The sequence below is a fragment of the Rosa rugosa genome, chromosome 4, assembly GCF_958449725.1.
Source record: "Rosa rugosa chromosome 4, drRosRugo1.1, whole genome shotgun sequence".
In the NCBI taxonomy this organism is placed as follows: domain Eukaryota; kingdom Viridiplantae; phylum Streptophyta; class Magnoliopsida; order Rosales; family Rosaceae; genus Rosa; species Rosa rugosa.
This window is the reverse complement of record NC_084823.1, coordinates 40,769,369-40,790,327: the sequence shown is the minus strand read 5'-3', so window position 1 is coordinate 40,790,327 and position 20,959 is coordinate 40,769,369. Positions and strand designations below refer to the sequence as shown.

General features: G+C 39.7%; 2 protein-coding genes across 12 annotated transcripts; one reads left to right on the top strand and one right to left on the bottom strand.

The window, feature by feature from the left end:
- Positions 1-9,480: 9,480 nt before the first annotated feature.
- Positions 9,481-11,602, bottom strand: LOC133745578 (bifunctional adenosine 5'-phosphosulfate phosphorylase/adenylylsulfatase HINT4). The gene is made up of 6 exons (XM_062173673.1): positions 11,446-11,602; positions 11,225-11,271; positions 11,072-11,148; positions 10,881-10,947; positions 9,869-9,946; positions 9,481-9,767 (listed from the first exon to the last, which is right to left on the bottom strand). Exons 1-6 carry the CDS (start codon positions 11,524-11,526, stop codon positions 9,671-9,673), a joined length of 447 nt encoding a protein of 148 aa, XP_062029657.1. The 5' UTR covers positions 11,527-11,602; the 3' UTR covers positions 9,481-9,670.
- Positions 11,603-12,929: 1,327 nt separating this feature from the next.
- Positions 12,930-17,826, top strand: LOC133706932 (protein arginine N-methyltransferase 1.6). Of its 11 annotated transcripts, none has more exons than XR_009844808.1 (15): positions 12,930-13,327; positions 13,402-13,615; positions 13,695-13,820; positions 13,907-14,071; positions 14,149-14,267; positions 14,345-14,424; positions 14,822-15,093; positions 15,189-15,425; positions 15,762-15,835; positions 16,102-16,195; positions 16,375-16,451; positions 16,749-16,823; positions 17,012-17,138; positions 17,230-17,326; positions 17,476-17,516. XR_009844808.1 is itself a non-coding variant. In XM_062132485.1 (14 exons), the coding sequence occupies exons 1-14, from the start codon at positions 13,029-13,031 to the stop codon at positions 17,610-17,612; spliced, it is 2,139 nt and encodes a 712-aa protein (XP_061988469.1). In that variant the 5' UTR covers positions 12,931-13,028; the 3' UTR covers positions 17,613-17,826. The 11 variants fall into 11 exon arrangements, 2 of the variants coding, with proteins under 2 accessions (XP_061988470.1, XP_061988469.1); XR_009844804.1 differs by having other exon boundaries at positions 16,302-16,451; XR_009844807.1 differs by lacking the exon at positions 17,012-17,138.
- The last annotated feature ends 3,133 nt before the right edge of the window (positions 17,827-20,959 follow it).

Genomic DNA, 20,959 nt, shown 5'->3' with positions numbered 1-20,959 from the left:
ATGAGATAATGGGGCGTCGCCCTGCCGCATGGCGGTAGGTCGTAGACCATAGACTCGTGGAGCCCGGAGGCTAGACCATATGTAAGAAAACGTGAAAAAGTGTGGTGCCCGGAGGCTAGACCATATGTATGAAGCATTGTGAGCCGAGAGCGTAACTAAAGCATGTTGGATAAATGGAGCGAGTTAGGTGTTCGAGCAAGTTGGGTGTAGGCGCTGTATGAGCGTGCGGGGCGTTGCCCAAGCGAGTCGCGGCCATGCTTTGATACCCAAGCGAGTCGTAACCGTTTCGCAAGCGTCTATCCGAGCATGTTTAATTGAGCTATAAGTGTCACAAGGTTCTAGATGAATGTCACATGAAAGTGAATTTAAGCATGTATGTGTGTAGCATGTACTTGTAGAAAAGTTGCTAATAACATGTTGTAGGCATGCTTAAGGGTTATAGAGACATGTATAGCTCAAATTGCAAGAGCGTAAGAGATAAGATGAAGTTACTTATCTTATGCAAGAGCGTAAGAGATAAGATGAAGTTACTTATCTTATGCCAATTTGGAGCGAGTTGGAGTTGGAATTGATTAAGTGCCCAAATTATGTTGGAGTTGTCCTAGCCTCGCTAGCCGAGGAATATGTCGCCGCCGGACTTGCTATCGGAAAATGTGGCCGCTGGACCTGCTAGCGGAAAATGTCGTCGCGGACACGCTGGCGGAAGATGTCACCGCCGGACATGCTAGCCTCACTGGAGGAATATGTCGCCGCGGACTCGCTAGCGGAAAATGTCGCCGCCATCCTGCTAGCGGAAAATGTCGCCGCTGGACATGCTGGCGGAAGATGTCGCCGCCGGACTCGCTTAGCGGAAAATGTCGCCGCTGGACTCGCTTGCCTCGCTGGAGGAATATGCCGCCGCGGACACGCTGGCGGAAGATGTCGCCACCGGACCTGCTTAGCGGAAGATGTTAACGCCGGACATGCTGGAGGAATATGTCGCCGCGGACTCGCTAGCGGAAGATGTCGTCGCTGGACCCGCTAGCGGAAAATGTCGCCGCTGGACATGCTGGCGTAAGATGTCGCCGCCGGACTTGCTTAGCGGAAAATGTCGCCGCTGGACTCGCTTGCCTCGCCGGAGGAATGTCGCCGCTGACACTCTGGCGGAAGATGTCGCCGCCGGACTTGCTTAGCGGCAGATGTCACCGCCGGACATGCTAGCCTCGCTGGAGGAATATGTCGCCGCGGACTCGCTAGCGGAAAATGTCGCCGCTGGACATGCTGGCGGAAGATGTCGCCGCCGGACTCGCTTAGCGGAAAACATCGCCACGGGACATGTTGGCGGAAGATGTCGCCGTCGGACTCGCTTAGCGGAAAATGTCGCCGCTGTCCTGCTAGAGGAAAATGTCGCCGCTGGACTGGCTTAGCGGAATATGTCGCCGCTGGACACGCTGGCGGAAGATGTCGCCGCTGGACTCGCTAGCGGAAAATGTCGCCACGGGACTCGCTAGCGGAAAATATCGCCGCCGGACACTCTAGCGGAATATGTCGCCGCGGACTCGCTAGCGGAAGATGTCACCGCCAGACACGCTAGCGGAAGATGTCACCGCCGGACCCGCTAGCGGAAAATGTCACCGCCGGACCCGCTAGCGGAAAATGTCTCCGCCGGTCATGCTAGCGGACCAAAAGTTCAAGGTACGTGACGAAGCCTTTGTGTTGGCTTCCCACAGACGGCGCCAATGTTAATGCTTGGATCCGTGGGGATCTAATTAACGATAAGTAGAGAGAGAGAGAGAGAGAGAGAGATTGACACGAGATGTATAGTGGTTCACCTCCCGCCTCAGCGGGAGACTACGTCCACTTGAATGTGTACTAGTGGGTCGAGCCTTGCGGCCTAACAAGATTACAAGAGATGTAATGGAGTGTTGTTTAAGTGGGAGGAGGCATTCCTTTTATAGGTGAAGGAAGCCATCTCCTTTACATGATTTTCGATGTGGGACAAGCAACCACCATCTCTCTAGTCTAGAAAGCCTATTTGTGAGGGCATGTTGACGAGGCCGGAAAGGTGGCTTCCCGGCGACGGATTTGCGACTTCCGGATACCGTAGCGTAGCTTGAACATAGGGCTTCACGATGCATGTCTCGGTTGGGCCTCACCATGGCTTGTGGGTGTCCCAAAATGGGTGTTACTTATACTTGGTGATGTAGAGAACTAGCTTGCTAATGTAGGTATGAACACTTGCCATAGAAGGATTATTAATTGAAATTTCCTATTCAATCTCTGCTACTTGACTCCAATAAGGGCTCGTTTTCCTTATGGATCTTGGAATGGGTGAAGCTGTAACCCAAACCCAATTAGACTTATTTTTGGGCCGCATGTATCGGCCCGCTACGCTAAATCCACTAAAGGATCTTGCCAAAAATACTTTTGGGCTCAAACAGAGTGAACTGAAGATTGCACTATCAACTTATATATATCCATGACGAACATCTATGATAGAAAAATTTTGTTTATGAAAATGACCGATAATTCATGCTTAATTTTTTAAGATTTGTAAACCGCTTTACTTCTTAATTAGTTTGTTTACATTGATTATTAATTAACTGAAGATTGCACGGCACATATACTGTAGAAATTTGTTGGCTGATTATGTCTTAATAAGATGGTAAGCAGATTGAGTAATTGTTGTTGTCCTTTATTTTATTGAATCTTATAACTGTTCTTGTGTTTTCTTTTTGGACAATTCTTAAGTTCACCCCTTGGGTGAATAAGCATATTCACCATCTCTTGCGATTAACGCATAATAACTTTATAATTTTCTAATCCAACCATTCATGTTGTATAACGTAATACAAGGATTAGCTCTATAAAAAAATCAACCAAATTGAAGACCTTTTAGTTATTCATTTATATGAAATACATGAACGATTCATCATAATAGTAGTAAGTGTTGTTAAATGTATGGTTCTGTTTGATTCAATTAGATAATTAAACGATTTTCGATTCGATCGATTTTTTACAGAGATCATCTTTAAAGGCTAATTTGAGATATAGACCGTTGGTTTATAAATATATCAAGTAAAAGTATGTAAATCAACAATAGGGGTGAATATGCTCATTCACCCTATGGGTGAACTTAAGAATTGTCCCTTCTTTTTTATTGAACTTACAAAAGTGAGACTAATTTTTACCTGTTAAGCCAGCTAAATCATATCCAAACCAGAAAAACATACTAAACCAATCTTTGTCCAAGTTCTTGGTACTTACCGGATATGTTACTTGTCAAAACTGGAATGATTCCAAGAATTAAGGTTGTTGATCACCAAGCTACGCAAGCAAAACATATTTGTTAAGCATAGTAAATGATACCGTAGTTGTACATCAGAGATCACCATCCAGTAATCATCCAGAGATATGCAATTATACAAGAACAATAATAGTCTTTTAGCTTCTCCTCTTGGATTTTTTTCATCTCTTAACTTTAGTTTTAGTTTCCAATCAATACTCTACCAACACTGGAGCTCACCAAGAATGTGTGTAAACTATTTCAAACAATTTTTCTTTGCAAGATTTTTCTCGTTTGATTTTCAGTATACCAATGATATATGATAAAAGAAACCTTTCCTTTTAAACCAAGAGTACCAATGGTATATATTTATTACTGTCATGCTAACAATACGTGTGTAAGCAATTAGCCGCATCTACGCGAGAGAGAGGAAAACCCTAGTTCACAAAAAACCTTAAGGTTGTTTGCATGGAGGACGTCGACGAGATGGCAGTGCGACTGGCTGCATCCTTGGGACTGGCGGATGCACGCCGGCCGGTCGACCTGCGGCCTTCTCATGGTGAAGGATTACGTCGATCATAGACGTACCTTGTGGGGAAACTTCTGATAGCCAGAGCCTTCAACAAGCGATCCTTTATGGAGATGTTCCGGCGAGCATGGCGGCTGAATGGTTGATACACCGTCCAAGAGCATGATGATCGTTTTCTCTTCACATATATTGTCGGACCCAACTGATCGTAACCGGATTCTCCGGGGTGGTCCGTGGGGTTTTGACAGAGCCCCGGTGGTTTTGGCACCATATGATGGAGTTGGAGCAATCAAAGATGTGTCGCTTACTAAACTTGCTTTCTGGATCAAGGTGCGTGGATTACCGCCGGATTTTCACACGGATCGCTGCCTTAGGAGGATAGGCAGTGCCATAGGTTGATTTGGTCAAAAGGATACCACAGAGTTTGATGCAGGCAGAATCCGGATTCGGGTTGAGGTGGACCTGCTGCAGCCTATCATCTTTCGACGTAGCTTCACCGTAGATGATGGTATTGTGGTGGATTTGGAATTCTTCTTCGAGAATTTGTATGGCAGGTGCAGAGACTGTGGACTTGTCACCCATGTTGGCTTGCCGTGTTCTGGATCTGCTTTGCTTGTAGAGCTGCAAACTGATACTCCTTTAACACGTCGAAATTTGGAGCGTGCTTTGAACCAGGTGGGTGTGATACAGCCGGCTGGGCCAAATTTGGTTGTTGGGGCACAAAATACCCCCCAGGTTGGGTTAGAGAGGTTTATGCCGAATGTTAAATCTAAGGTGAGGAAAGAAATTCGTCGGAGGCCTTCTGTTGGCAGTGGAAAGGGGAGCTCTGGGGTGCAGACAAATTCTAATGCGACGGAGCTTGATGGTGGTAGTGAGCCAAAGTCTAATGGCTCAGGCAAGGGGACAGTTGGAGCAGACAGTTCGACAGAACATGCATCCAATCATGCCATGCATTCTCCTAGTTGTGGAATGCGTCGTAAGCGTGTGGATGGGGATGGGACTTCTCCAAAGAAGTTGCGATTGAGTTTGGCAGTTGGAAGAACTAATCTGGATGCCATGACCATGTGGTTGTGCAATGTCAAGCCGGCTGAGAAGGTCTACAAGAAGAGAGGTAGGCCAAAAGGTACCAAAAACAAAGCTAAGGAACTCAAGCTTGTTCAAGTTTCTCCTATGAAAAAGTCCCCATCAAAGAAGAGTAAGTCTCCAAGAAAAGCGGAAAAAATGGTGAATGGTTTGCCGGAATTCACTTTAGTTGAGGTTGTCAGTGGTTCTGACCCGTCTAAGGGGAAGGAACTTATAGTTGCTTAGTAGGTGATCCTAGTTTTGATTGTCTATGCTAGTAATAAGAATGTCTCTATGAGTCTTGTGGAAGTGCTTAGCTTTAGCGTACCACAATTGCGTGCTCGGCGTCTTAAGGTTAGGTAGAATCGATTGCCTGCAAGGCGAGGTATTTTTATGTGGCATAGACTACTCTGAGCAGAAATGTATTATTGGAGTAGTCTTCTGTACTATTCTTGATCTATGAACCGGGGCATACTATTAGTATGCTTCCATTTTATCAAAAAAATATGTGTGTAAGCAATGCATGTATCGTGAGAAGTTCGTCAAGTCGGTGCTGTGATGATCATCTTATTCATGTCACTATTTAGCTTAGCTAATTGTGAGAAGTCTTCTTACATTATCTTTTGTGATAATCTTACTCATGAATGCTAAAAATCAAGGTCATGATGATGAAAACTTGAAGGTAAAGCAACAATCGCGAAAATTGAAAACCTAACTAGAGGTTGAAGACAAAGAAACATAGAGAGAGGTAAGAGGCAACTGGTATTGAAATTCTTCGGTAATTGTACAGTGGTTGCAACTGATTATATTAAAAGTGATTATCCGTATTTATACTTCTTAGCTGATGACCTTGACTTTCTTAACTTTGACTCTTTTATACTCTTAACAATAGCAACCCAACCACGTGGTGTGGTGTGTTGGTCGAGCGGTCTAGTCTGGAACCCTCAGGTTTAGTGTTCGAATCCCAGCTCCACCCCATGGCCAGCATATTTGAGGGACCTAGGTTGATTAAACACCAAAGGTTCGTGCGTCTGCGGTGCAGTGATTAGTCCGGCTATGTTGGGATACACTGCATGAGGGTGTGTGTGTGGTTACTACTGACGTCCAAACCTCAAAAAAAAAAAACAATAGCAACCCACGGTACTTGGTTACATATTTTCTCTTTCAAACAAAATTCTTATCGGTTGAAATGGAAAGAAAGTTTTTCATGAGTAAAGAGACATGACCCTAAAATTAGTCAGGGTTCATGCCATCTTTAAGCCACCAAGAAATTCTTCTAATGAAGTAATGATCATAGTCGTGTAATTAACCATAGTAAATAGGTTTTACATATTTCTACTTAACTCTCACAACCCTAAGAAATGTAGTTATGAGTTATGAACAATGAAGACGACATAATTCTTTCACGAATATTGTATAATATTTGTTAGTTTCTTTCAATATTTCATATAAAATATCACATTTGGTGAAGAAGTTAAATGTTTGTTGATCATTTTGAGTCGATGAAACAATTTATCGATCCTTCACTTTGCTTTTAAACAACAAAAACAAAATTTATCATTGTGATTTGTTCCCTGGCCTGTCATGTTAAAGATGTGTATAATGCACAAATTGTGAAGAGTTTATCGAGAAGCTGGTGATGTTCATGTCAAGACCATAAAGTGATAAACATGAAGCCAGATTGAACTATATAAGCTGTACACGCGAATCTAACTTTTTAAACTGGACTTTGTTACAACATATACGTAAATACTCTTTATTATGCATAGTTATACACCCTGATTGATGACAATCAAAAATCAAGTAATTGCATCCAAGTAGTGATCCGTGCATGGATGCAGGAGACGCATATATCATTATCAAATGTCAAGCCATATATGGTATATGTTATTTTAAATCCTGGAGTAGTCATTAATTAGCCATAATTTTGGAAATATAGCGTATTAGATGTGGTTCATCTATTAATTTGTTGTAATTTAGTATTTTAACGATTTTTTCAATTTGACTGGAAATTTTAAAATTTAAAATGATGGGCCATATATCCACCCAATTTGTCCGACAGTAAGAGAAAATTTGATTTAGGTTAGGCATTACTTAGACGACAATTAATCATTTAAAGATCAATACGAATATACGATGGTCAGTACGTGCGTGTTCCAAATCCATATATATACAAAAAACAGAACTGTGAACCAAATCCAGTTGGGTTTGAATATCAAGTATTCTGAATTCTGAAGGAGTCCATATAATTCTCAATTCCTAAATGGGGCTTCAAAACTATTATAATAAATCAGTAGATTGTTAAGTGATAGAAAATATTTTCTTGCCAAAAAAAAAAAGTGGTAGAAAATATTTACCTCTGCACTCAAGATCAGAATTCAAATTCCTTTACTGGCTCCCTTACCTAAAGGTTTTAAACCGTAAAATCCAGTATCATCAAACTTGGACATTGCATAGAACAAGTATTTAGTATGAATTGCAATATGTTCATGTTGTTCGATCGATCTGCTCTCAGTGAATGAAATAAGCAAGTCTTTTAGTCCTTTTCATTTCATATTAGCTAGTTAGCTTAGCTAGCTTAATTGTAATTTTGTAATTACACAAGATGCATGTGAGAGAGATTAATTGAAGGTGATGGGCTCATTGGTTCTGATTTCTGAAGGCGCTTTTTTTTCTGCATATCCGGGGATATCCCACAAATTCGATCAGATGCATGATGCAAAAGCTAACCAAAATGCCACACTGAGCTGTGTATACTGTATAGATTGATAATCTTAAATTTACTGGTGAATCAGCTATTCTTAATCGAGGATTTGAAACAATTGATTGACAATCCATTGCCTGATGCATCCATGAAGAAAATCTATGACATTAGTTTATAAAAAGACTAGTAGTAATCTGTGTTGAATACGTATGAGAGAGTAACTTTTGGGCCTGCTGTACTGTTTTCTTGGCTTTCTGGCCTTCTATGAAATCCATCCATTGACCAAAGCCCTTCCGTGCCGCTCTCGTCGTAAAGTAAAGCTCGCCTTGGGAAAACAAACCTCTACAGAACGGACAAGCCGACTCAAAGGAAGCGAAAAGTCCCAACCGCAGGAAGTTGACCGTGAAGTTGTTGGAGCTTGTTTACGTGAGCGGTGAGCCTACCAATATCATTAACTCAATTATGTTTCTCAACAATTCAACTTCATCTTAATCATATCCAGTTATAACAACGACAGTAATTAAGACAAGCAGCCATCAACCGATCCATTTATCTTACTCTTAGTATGTTAAGGGATGCATGGATAGAGGTGAATGTAAGCATCCTGTTTTACAACTTCCATATTTTTATTTGGCAGACAATAATCTAGTGTTTAGTGTTCACCACCAACTCTTACTCGAGTACAGAGTAAGCATGAAAAATGGTTAACCAAACATAAAGGGATGGTTGATGCCTGAAAACTACTTGATATAAAAAAAATGCCAATTTAGCATGCTGAGAATGCAGTTTAGTACAAATACATGTAATCAATATGGACAGCTCCATGCCTTCATGTCTTAACAACTCTAACAAATTGCATAACTTATAACAAATCACAGCTAATGCAAACTCAATAGAAAGCTTATTGAAATCAATGTGATTGAGCATAATGTAACTAACATTAATAATTTCTTCCAATGTCTCATATAAAATTAGTTTGCTTGATGAGTGAAAAATGAGTCGAGGAGCTCAATGATACTTGGTTTGAGCTATCCAAAAAACACAAAACGTACAATAAATGTAACAATTCATCCTTACCTTTCTTTTAAAAGGAAAATACCCCAGAGTGCTTCTTTAACAGTTTTGTGTTTTTCATTGTCATGCATGTTAACAATAAGTAGGTGCAATGCACATACTGTGACATCGAAGTTTGTCATATAGATATTGTCTTGACTCATTCCAATATGGCAATATAAAAATCTTAGTACACTCAGCCCTAACAAACATTTGTCAAATTTTCAGATTTGCCATTTCCATTAAACAATTAATAATAACTGAAAAAAAAGAAGCTGCAGTGTGCATCCAGCCATCTGTTTTCTCTTCCAGTATAAAAACAAAAATTAATTTCCAAGAGGTTTTAATGATGCTTATGCATTCCAAAGAACCAGGGAGGAATATGTATATATGATGATCTATGATTATATTCTTATTACTGAGAGAAGATACCCAACCAAATCTTCTCATTATATAGAATAATAGGAGTAGAAACTGAATTTTGAATGAGGAAGTCAGGAAACCTTCATCTGGTTTCTTGTTTATCATAATATGAAATTCAGCGATGAAGTGCAACAAACTATTTCTTTTTTTCTTTTTTCAAATAAAGGATAATATTGAAATAATTGGATAAATTTTGTTAGCGCTCGCCGCTTGGTGTGCAAACTACAAAGATTTTTGTTGGGTATAGTTACAAACACTCTTCCAATATACATGGCCGGTAACCTGTGACATGTTGGTTATCTGCTAAATCACAGACGGTGATGTTTTTGGATTAAATGTACAATGTATGGTTACCTCATGATTTCCCGTTAAGATGTGTGTGTGGGTGTTCTATACTAGCAATATAGCAATGTACACCACGTATAGTAATTCCACGAAACCTCGTAAACTGAAAGAAAAGCCTCAATGGAGAAGGTAAATCTCTATATGGTATTAGAATCCGAACATGCAAAATATATAAATTATGCACAACTGCACAAACCTTTAACAGTCTATACTTTTCTTGGGTTACAAAGTTTACGCACGTATTAGGGAAAGCAGATGTATCATGTTCAACCACGAATTATAACACAAATCACAGTTGTGAAGGCAGAGGCTTAATCTTCTCCAACAACTTTTCAGCTTCAATAAATCCAAATGATCCCACAGACAAATATTTTATATGTTTCCATCTGTTCAATTATGAATATGATAAGGTATGTCAATTAACAATGAATATTTGGAGGTAAAAGAAAACTAGAGCATAGTATCCATGAAACCCAAATTTACTAACCTGGGTGTATAAGGTAGTGCAAAACAATGGAGGTGAAGATGGTTAACAGAGTTAAATGGAGGTTGATGAAAGCCAAACCTGTCGAAAGGACAATAAACTCTCAGTTAAAATTACACCAAAGAATCACACTTTTTTCTTTAATAACCATCATCTGCAGGAACTTTCAGTCAAACCAACTAATTAGTATTTTGACTCCAGTTGTGTTTAGCTTTATGAGACATGCACTCAAGATCATTTATTCAATTTTTTTTCCTAATCATATTGTTTTCTTGGCCAATTTGTTTGTAATCATTTTAAGCCTCACAAAAGCAGTCTTAAAAACATTGACAGAAAGACCATCTGCCAAAGACGAAGAAAAGTGACAAATTGGCCCATACAACCCAAAATTACAGAAATTATGAACCTTCTCAATCTTCACCAGCTCATTTCTTCATGAGTGATGTAGAATGGGTTCATGGACACCAAATTGGAAGCGGGAAGTTTCTGCAAAATTTTCACTATTTTCTTTCTGTTAGTGGTTGTTTCTTGATCCTTAAGTCTCGTAATCACCACATCAATTAAGTGTTTTGATTTGTCCTTCATTGTAGGAATCAGTCGCTTCATCAACCAACCAATTTATCTCACTCTTATTATAAGAAGGAAGGCATGGATAGAGGTGGATGTAAACGTCAAAACTAATCAACTGTCTTACAACTTTCATTTTTTTTTTCATTTTGGCAGGCTCTAGTGTTTAGTGTTCACCACCAACTCTTATTTTAGTACCGAGTACGCATGAAAAAAGGTTAACCAAACGTAAGGGATGGTTTGATGCCTAAAAACCAGCACGGTTTGGAAAAAGAAAATGCCACTGTAGGATGCAGAAAATTCAGTTTATTCCAAGTACATGTAGCTAATATGGACAGCTCCGTATCTTGACAACTCTAACAATTGCATTACTTACAACAAATCACAGCTAGTGCAAACAATTCAATAGAAAAGCTTATCGAAATCAATGTAATTGAGCATAATGTACCTGTATTGATGGCATTGAGGTGCATCTCTTTGTAATAGTGTTTTCCCCACTTCTAACATGTGACTTGCTAAACAGAACAAAATAAATAATGGGTATAAGAATGTGAAAAGAAAGAAGTTGCTGATGACAAAAAAGAAGCCACATTTGATTCAATCATGTATCATATAATCTTTAAGCAAAATCTAGATTACCCAAAGAGTAGTCTTCAGGTCTCCTTTGAAGATCATTAACAGTTGGGATGTGATCCACAGGAATAACCAAGTAGTGCCTGCAAGATTTTCACTTTATTCATTCAATCAAAATGATCATGTTGAATGGAATCAAAATGGGAATTCATTCAATACCTTGTAGCAGCGGGTTTGATGTCTTGAAAAGCAACGACCTTTTCATCCTGCAGGAAAAACCCAATGACCAATTACGGCCTCAAGATCAATTCAAGAACCAAACTCACAGATGGTTGCTGAGAAAATGGCAAGGGCTAAAACCCATTTGGGAGTTCAACTTTCTCAGCAACCAAACAAAGTAGAAGGACAAGAAAATGTAGAGAGAGAGAGAGAGAGCTGACCGTGTGGAGGAGAGGGGTAGAGGAGGATTTTCCGGCGATCTGGCAGAAGATGCAGCGTGAAGCTGCCGCGGCTCCCGCCATTGATGACGCTCCCTATGCTTTGTGGAGAGTTGCTGCTGAAGTTGCTTCATTATATTAGTTTGGAACAAGAATATCACAAAATTACCTTGGGTCTTTTTATAAACTTTATCTTCCTTTTTGTCATTTGGGTTCTTAATATAGTGGGGTTTTCCGCAAAATTATACATGTATTTGGGAATTTATGAAAGTAAGTTTTAGACCTTGTGTACAAATTGAGGAAATAAATTACAATGAATTTTTTTTTAAAAACAAAATAAATTACAATGAAAAATCTCTTAAGTAATCCAAGTTCAACACATTATAGTTGAAAGTTGAAAATTGAAAGTTGAACGTTGAAAAAGTAATAAGATTTAAGAGATTTTTTTTTTTATCAAATGAGTGCATTCATATGGAAGATATTACAAGCGGTATGAACGATACAAACATGAGCCACTAATGGGTCACTTATAACAAGAGTCAAACCAAAAGGCCTGAACATAACTTCCTAATGGAGCTACCAATTCTCCGGTACACCATGAAACAAGAAAATGATCATACCGACCAAGGAGATTCGTAATCCAACAAGCTGCCAAATAAAGTTGGTAAGAAGACGTCGGCATTCCAACTGGGTAGTAACTCTAAGCCCATGAAGGATTGACAAGTGCTCGAGTCAACTCCGCCTCCTAAGTAGTGAATACACGTGATAGTTGTGGGTGTAAAGCGTCATCACTCGATCAACGGTGTATTGTAATCAGCCACAAACATGACCACAAAGGATCAAAGTTATTCAAAACACAAAAAACAAACAACAAAACAAAAACAAGCAAAGAAAACAAAAGAAGATGCAGCACTCCTCCTGGGCTGACACAACCAGGCCCAAAACTGGGTAGGCCCTAGGGACAAGTCCAGGGCCAAATCCAGATCAGCCCAGCCCGAACCCAGGAGCTCTCCAGCTTCTGCTTCCGTCGGAACTACCTTATGCCGCCCCTCAAAACCTCCACCAAGACTACCATCAGTTGTCAATAAGATTTAAGAGTTCATTCTTAGTTATAGCTACAAAATTAAAAATGTCTAAGAAAACAATAACATCTACAGTATGTAAGTCGTCCAAACAGATCAGTTACCGCTAGTAAAATAAATTCGAAGCACAGTGATTTGAAAGATTATTATTTATTAAGTACTGAAATGAATGATACATCACTCACATGATGTATTAGACATATAAAATCAAACAATATAGTGTTGGTTTATTTGACATTAATATGGAGAACAACAAAGTTTGTAAAAGTGAGTTTTACAAAAAATTGTTTTGGGTTTGAAGGCTCAAATTTCAATCTATTTCAAACATAAAGGGTAAAAACTTGGTTAAAACTTAAAAATAGTTTCTAGGGTATTCTTTCAAAAAGAGGTTGGTTTGGTAACTCCACTTGCTACTTCTAAGTTCCTCTTTCAGTCTTCCCAGTCAAAATGCTCTACTTTTCTAACTGAATCCGTAAATTTTCGTTCCTCTGTGTTCCTCGTCCTATGTTTCATAGGAACTTACTACCATTGTTGTCAAAACAAGTCACCCTTCACCTTAAACCTCGTCTCACCCGAGCAATGAGCTCCCAGTTCCAGCTCCGAGTCAACCCACTCACCGGCAACTCGGAGTGGATCGTCATCGACGAAAACGAACCAGAAGGCCCAACTCCCAACACTTCCCAAAATGCCCTCCTCGCCACAACCTCGTACCTCGACATGCTCAACGACTCTCCGAGGAACAGAGCTTACCGCCAAGCCATAGACAAGACCGTAACTAAACCCTGCCGTGTTCTTGATATTGGGTACGCTTTGAATTAGTTAAATTTTTGTACTTTTTTACAGTTTTGAAAGTAATTGTTGAATTTACTGTGTGAAGCGCCGGAACTGGGTTGCTGTCGATGATGGCTGCGCGGGCAATGGGGTCGACGACATGTCGTATGGTGACTGCCTGTGAGTCTTACCTTCCAATGGTGAAACTAATGAAGAAGGTTCTGCGCTTGAACGACATGGAAAAGCAGATAAAACTGATCAACAAGCGTTCTGATGAGCTCGAGTTGGGTGTTGATATCAATTCTCGCGCTCAAGTTGTTGTAAGTAAAGAAAGTTTGCTCCTTTTTATGTGAAACGTTGCCGTTTTGATTCCAAAGACTTGTGTGTTTGAATGTGTAGGTTAGTGAGATATTGGATTCAGAGTTGTTGGGTGAAGGGTTGATACCTTCTCTGCAACATGCGCATGACATGTTGTTGGTGGAGAGTCCTGAAACGGTGCCGTATAGAGCAACCACTTATGGCCAGGTATATGGAGATGCAAGGAGTTTTGCAATGTGATTGAAGTTTTGTACTTTGAACTCATTTTGTGATGCTTTAACCTTGCTGCTCAGTTGGTTGAGAGCACATTTTTGTGGAAGCTTCATGATTTACGCGGTAATGAGGCAGAAGCGTGTGATGGGATTCGTCTTGTTCCAACCGGGTTTGAGGATGTTTTGGGTGTTAAGCAGCAACAATATGCGTTTCATTGCGAGGCTATAGCAAATGAAGTGAAACTGGTAATGACATTGTGTTAGTCTTTAATAACGTTTGGGATGAATAGTGGTTTAATTTGTACTCAGTTTGGTTCTTCCAGCTGTCGGAACCCTTCAGGATCTTTGAATTTGATTTTTCGAAACGGCCAGAGAGTCGTGGAGAAACTGAGCTATCTATAAAGGCGACTAATGATGGTCGAGTTCATGCTGTAATTTCATGGTAATTGGATTTAAGTTTTCATTTTAAGTATTAACAATTTTGGGATGTGTTTGTTGAGTGTGCGCGTGTTATTTCAGGTGGATACTTCAGCTTGATCGAGAAGGGACAATCTTTTATTCCACTGCCCCTAGGTGGATAAATTTGCCAGTCAACATTAGTAAGTCGTAGACACTATTCCTTTGTGAGCAACAACCAACGTAATTCTACTCTGTGCTATAATTAATGCTTTTTCAATCTTCAAAGTAGGTTGAACAACTTGATGGAGAATTCAATTAGATATCAATGTTGTTGTTTTATATGATCACCTGACAAATGTGAAAAGGTGGTATGACAGTATTAATATAGTTTCTATCACTGTGGAATATCTCTCCACCAACCCCTGATAATTCACAGACCCTTTGTGAATTATGTCAGATTTTTTAACAAACCCTTGATTGAGAAATTTTTATCTATTGAGAATATTAATATGCAAGTTAAAGGATAAGTCATTTCCAGTGTTTGATGTTTTCTTTTGTGGGAATGCAATTAAGAAAGTGGTTTTCTATTGTTGATAGGTCATGGGGATTGGTGTGACCATTGGAAACAGTGTGTTTGGTTTATCCCTGGTGAAGGTATGTCCGTAAACAAGGATGAAGAAGTTTGTTTGCATGCTGTTCATACAGATATTAGCATCTCATATACTATCAAGAGCCCCGTGTCAAGAAACAAGCGTGTGCAGTATGACTTAACTGGCAGGGATTTCAAGCTCATACTACCACCAGAAAGAATTGCAATTTATGGAGACAGTGTATGGAGGCATACCATGTTTAATGCAATAAGTAATGCGGTAAGAATCAAGATCCCTCTCAGCCAACCCCTCCCCAAAAGAAAATACAAAACCAAGAATCTTCACATTCTTGACATGAATGGTGTTCTTCACAGTTACAGGGAAGAGTTGATCCATTATGCATTGTTGCAGATGACAGCGTCTTCTTAACTCTACTCATTGCCCATCTTTCTAAAACATCACATGTGATATCATTTTTTCCGGGGTTGCAAGACAAGGGTTTGCAATATCTGCAAGCTGTCGCCAGTGCCAACAATTTCTCAGTGGATCGTGTAGAATATATTAAAAAGAAGAAAACTAAGTTAACTGTGCACGATACACATCAGAGAAAGGTATTTTCTTCTCAATTTTAACCACCAGTTTAATTCCTAGTATTGAAGGAATATGATTTTTTGGTCTCTGTACGTGTATCTGCTCTTTAAGCTTCCAGTTGAAATGGGTTACAATAATGATTCATTGAACGATTATTTTCTGTTTCCTCCTTTTGCTGGTAGAGTTTCATTGGGTGGTTAAATATATCGAAGATCTGAAATTTGTTCTACTGTAGCCAAACCTTACTGTAGTATGTTCAAAATTTGAGGCTGAGAAGTGGGTGAAAGTATGGTGTTTTGCTGTTGGAAACTTAGGATCAGAATCTAACCAGTCTTGGGATTTTGTCCTATTTGTAGGTTGACCTGTTGATTGCAGAACCTTTCTACTATGGAACAGATAGCATGCTTCCATGGCAGAATCTCCGGTTCTGGTATATTATTGTAATTTTTTTTTCCAGTAATTGCTCATGAGATTTCATGCACAGTATGTACATATATGTACAATATGTAGACTCAAATATGGGATGGCGTGTGTGTACTTCAGCAGAGTTACCACTGTCCTTGTTTTAAGTTAATATTGTCCTTTTTCTTATTGGTTACAATATTGTCCTTATAAGATGATATATAGTGTTCATGGAGAGTTTTTATAAACCAATATGTATAATACCATCTATTCTTCTTTTTGATTTGGTTGAAGGAATGAGCGGACAATGCTGGATTCTGTCCTATCAGAAGATGCATTGATAATGCCTTGTAAGGCAATATTGAAGGCTTGTGCATTGTCTATCCCTGTAAGTTTTGTTCCTACCCATTACGCCCTTATATCTCATGTTTGAAACATGTACATGTAATTGCTCACTATAGATCTCAAGTTATGGCATCTGATCTTTGGTACAGGATCTTTGGAATAGTCGTCGTAGTTTGAGTAAGATTGAAGGGTTTGACCATTCTGTTGTAAATTCTACCCTAGGGGCATGTGGTGAACTACCTGGGGAGCAAGAGGGTCCTTGTCTGCCCTATTTTATTTGGCAGTGCGGAAATGTTAAGGTGATCAATCTATGTTGAGAATATATACATCCCACATGGGAAAAATGGGACCTTGCCTATGGGTTTATAAGGGTTTGGGCCACTCCATCCATTGCCAATTGGCAATGGATGGAGTGGCCCAAACCCTTATAAACCCATAGGCAAGGTCCCATTTTTCCCATGTGGGATGTATATATTCTCAACACTAAGTAGAATTGTGTTTTATAAAGAGGAGTTTTTCAGGATGATAATATGAGTTCCATTTTGGAATGAGAAAAATGTACTCATATAGGGTAACTATGTTCAAAAATATTTCAGAAACTCAGTGAAGCATTTACGGTCATGGAGTTTGATTTCTCAAAACCTATAATGCCATCTCATGGAAAAACCCAGGTACTACAATCACCCCTTAAAATTTTAGTGATATTTGTGGTTATCCTTATTGAAATCTGGTCACAGTTGGCACTTACTTCAAACTGCAGTACTGTGAGTAATTTCTTACCCAGCCATGATGAAGCATTTTATCTCTGTTGTTTAGCACTCACCATTGAACGAATGATTTATGATTGCTCTTTCTAAAGTTTGATTGTAGGACCTTCGGGTTTCAGAACTAATTGTCTTGTAATCTATTTGTAAAGAGTTGGCACGATTGCCTTCTAAACTTGTATTCCCCGTCCCTCTCAAGTAACATCTGGATTTCATTATATGGTGATATTCTTTTTTATTTAATAACTTCCAAAATGGTAAAAGGATCAGCAGTTTAATTGCTTGATGGAATACATTCCCTGATTCCCTGCAGGTTGAATTTACTGAGCCAGGGATATGCCACGGGTTTGCACTATGGATTGATTGGGTGATGGATTCAGAGAACTCCATTGTATTGTCTACAGGGCCAGGTATGGTTAGGTTGTTTATCTCAGCAATTCAATGGAAGTTTACTTGATCGTTCCATGACTCAACTTCATAGAAAAGAAAAGAAAAGAAAAACAAGAGGAACTTGATAAGGTCCTGCTGACATTTCTGGTGTTGTTAAATGTGGATTCAGATAAGAGGTATTGGAAGCAAGGAGTAAAGCTTCTGGCCAAGCCTGTGGGCGTTGGCAAAAGTTGTTCTTCTGCAGTGATTGAAGCTTCGTTTGACCCATCAAGTGGCGACCTGGACGTTAGACATGCTTTCTCATAGATTCTCAAAATAGTCTGTCACATTGTGGAGTCATATTTGATTATTTGTTAAGAGTATGATCCACTAGTTGAGGGTGCAATCCCAATTTTTTTTAGGGTTTGCACCATTTGATGCGTGGATCAATTGATATTCTTTACTAAATTTCATTACTGTCATTAGTATTTTTGATTTTGAGGCATGGAAAGTATCTGTTCTTCGATGTCAAACATAAGCTCAGTAAGTCGATTCCCGTGGGATCCCAATATTCCTAATTCAGAGAGTAGAGATTAGAACAGAGTGAAATAGTCTCTGCCACCAAACAATTTAAACCCCATAAGGAGAATTACAACTGGAAATGGTACTAGTAAAATTCCAACTAGAATGTTCTTTACGCAGCACAACGAAATGAATTACACACAATCTTCCGAATTGATTCCTCTCTAAGTATTGAGTAAAAGTTTAACGTAGAAATCCGCATAACAGTCGAGATTCCTTAATGCTCGTGTGTAGAGAATGCAGGGACCAAACCTCCAAACCTTATATATAGATCTTGTATCAAGTAATTGATTCCTCTATCTTGTATCAATATATTACCTGATTCACAAGTATATCAAGTTCCCTAAATAATAAGGATACATTTCCTGATTACAACAGGGTAAGAATTTAATGCAATCTCGGTTATTCCATTCACAAGTAATCATATAAGCAACTGTATGTCTTACACCGATTACCTCTAGCAGTAGGCCATGACTTTCTTAACCACTGTAACTACATTTTACTAGAATCCGAGTTTATACTATACAAATTGAAGACTTCCAAAAATGTACAATGACTTTCTTAATCAATTGTAGTGGAAGAAGACTTTCAATAGTGTGGCAGAAGCTGTTTCATTTGTGTACAGAAGCTATTTCAATTTTACAACAGAAGTTCTTTCAATTTTTTTATTTTTTTATTTTATTTTATTTTATTTTTTGATCTGGAAGGAGACTAATATAGAGTACAATTTGGGGGTCAATTTGATCTCCAAAATGAGATCACCTCGCCACATTTTGTTAGCATCAATTTTGTAGTGGAAGTTGTTTCAATTATAGCAGAAAAAAATTGTATGGTGCAAACATGCTTGCATATTGTATTTTTGAGAAAAGGTAAAACAAGCGTGCATATAAACATGACTTCGAGCATCTCTAATGGAAATGTCTTTCGCCACATGGAGTGTCCAACAACTACTTTTGACACATTAGCCTCCTCCAACCCTCGTCAATTCTGACATGGCAAAATACATCTTCTTTCATTTGTCAAATTTGACCCTTCTCTTACCAATGCCAATTCACTGTTCAAATTCACGTTTGACCATTTTCTATGAAAAATGGAATAATATAGCAAATAGTTTTGCTCTGCTAGAGTTTTGCCCTAGCCGCAAAACTATTTGAGCATTCTTATGGGAGAGGCGGCCGGCTTGGGTCGACGATTCAGGCATGTAGGCTTCGGCCTTCTTTTTCCTCTTCTCATCCTCTTAATCAACAGAGTTCCCCCCTCGAATTCCATCGAGGTTGCGAATTGTGGTGGTGGGGGTTGGGCAAAGGCTGGTGATGGTGGATCGGTGTGGCTGCTGGAATGGCGATTGGAGGCGGTGTCGGTCAGACATGGTTGTGCGACTGTTTCCTCTCCATCTGTAGTGCTACATCAGGGATTCGATTATGGATGCTGGGCTCTTCTTCGATTTGATTATAGTGGTGGCGGCAAATTGGGTGGCAGTCCAATCCAGTTTGGGGTTTGGACTATATTCTTTTCTGTGCTAGACTTGGGTATGCTGGTTTGTCTCACGATTTGGGGGTTGGGTTCTTCAATGCGGGGCACAACGACGATGGCGGCGGAGCTACTGGGAGGCTGTGCTGGTGGAGATCTCTGGTTCCCGATACTGGATCCGGGTCACTTTCGGATCCAGATATGGGACCCGGATGGGTCATGTTTTTGGCAGAGAACCCAAGTTCTGTATTGGTTTTGGGCCTCGGCCCATTGCTGCTATTGGATCTGGGACCCAGGCTCTTGGATTTTGTTCTTAAGGGCTCGTTTGCGAATATTCGAGTTTTTGACACCCTCGATAGCATTCGAGTTCCTGGTTGACGGATCTCCCGCGATTTGGTTGCCGGTTCTGGTTACGGTTACAATCTACATTGCTCAAATGGCCTCGCAGTGCAACATGCCTCTCGACATTTGATCTGGTTCTAGTTACATTTCATTATTGATGCGTCTATGCATCTTGTTTAGTTTTTTCTTTCAATTCGATGTTTTACAATGTCGCATTGTACTCCTTAGTTTGCATTTAATATATTGATTATCGTTTCCCTCTCAAAAAAAAAAGTTTGACCATTTTCTTTCATTTTCTTTTGACATATTGGTGGGAGCTAAGATTAGTGTTTGCCTCAAAATCGTCTCGGCCCAAATAAGTGACCGAGGGATTTGAAGTACAATTGTCCTTCTGGATTGCGCGGGCGTGCCAATTCGCGGCCTATTGGCCGAGAGAGGTTTTGATATGATTTGTGCGTGATCTGATTTCTTTCAAGTGACTGCGGGCCGAGGAAGGAACCGTCTCGGCCGTTGGGTTCTCTTGCCTTTGTTGCAAGGACTTTCGGCGTCTTCACCGATGTTGCTTCTCTTTTTGATTTTTTGATATAGGTTGCAGAAAGTAAAGTGCGGAAAGTAAAAGAGCAAGAATCTAAATGCAAATTAATTAAATTGCATGAAATTTAAAGAGACTGAAGAGTAAATTGCAGGAAAGATAAAGTGCGGAAGGTAAAGAAAACAATAAAAATTTAACTAGACTAGAGCAATAATGATTTAACTAGACTAGAGTAAATAGAATTTGATGTATGTTCAAGTAAATCCAGAATATGTGTCTGGCCCAAACTCTAGGTTACTTGTGCAAGTTGTAATAGGGCTTATGCTAGAGATATTCTGGGAGATATTCGTAGATATCCAATCATTGTACAATTACCTTTCAATGTACAACTCTGATTCTATGCTTGTAATCCTCTATATAAAGAGGCCCCTGTTATCAATGAAAGCACAACTCAATTCTCTCCCAATTTCAGTTTTCCCAAAACACATTATCAGCACGAAGCCCTAACCCTGAAACCCTAATTTTGTAGCCTTCAAACCCTAGCCGCCACCGCCGACCGCTGGCCATTTTCTGGCGACTTTTTCGGTGACTTTCCGACCACTATTTCGAAGTATTTTTTACTAAAATTTCCCGGTTTTGAGTTTTTTCAATTTCTCTTTCTTCGGGGACATGCAATCTCTCTTCTTCTACCCCTCTTTCTTCTTCATAGGGGATACCTAATTAAGCCGAACTGTAAGGGTTCGTGCTA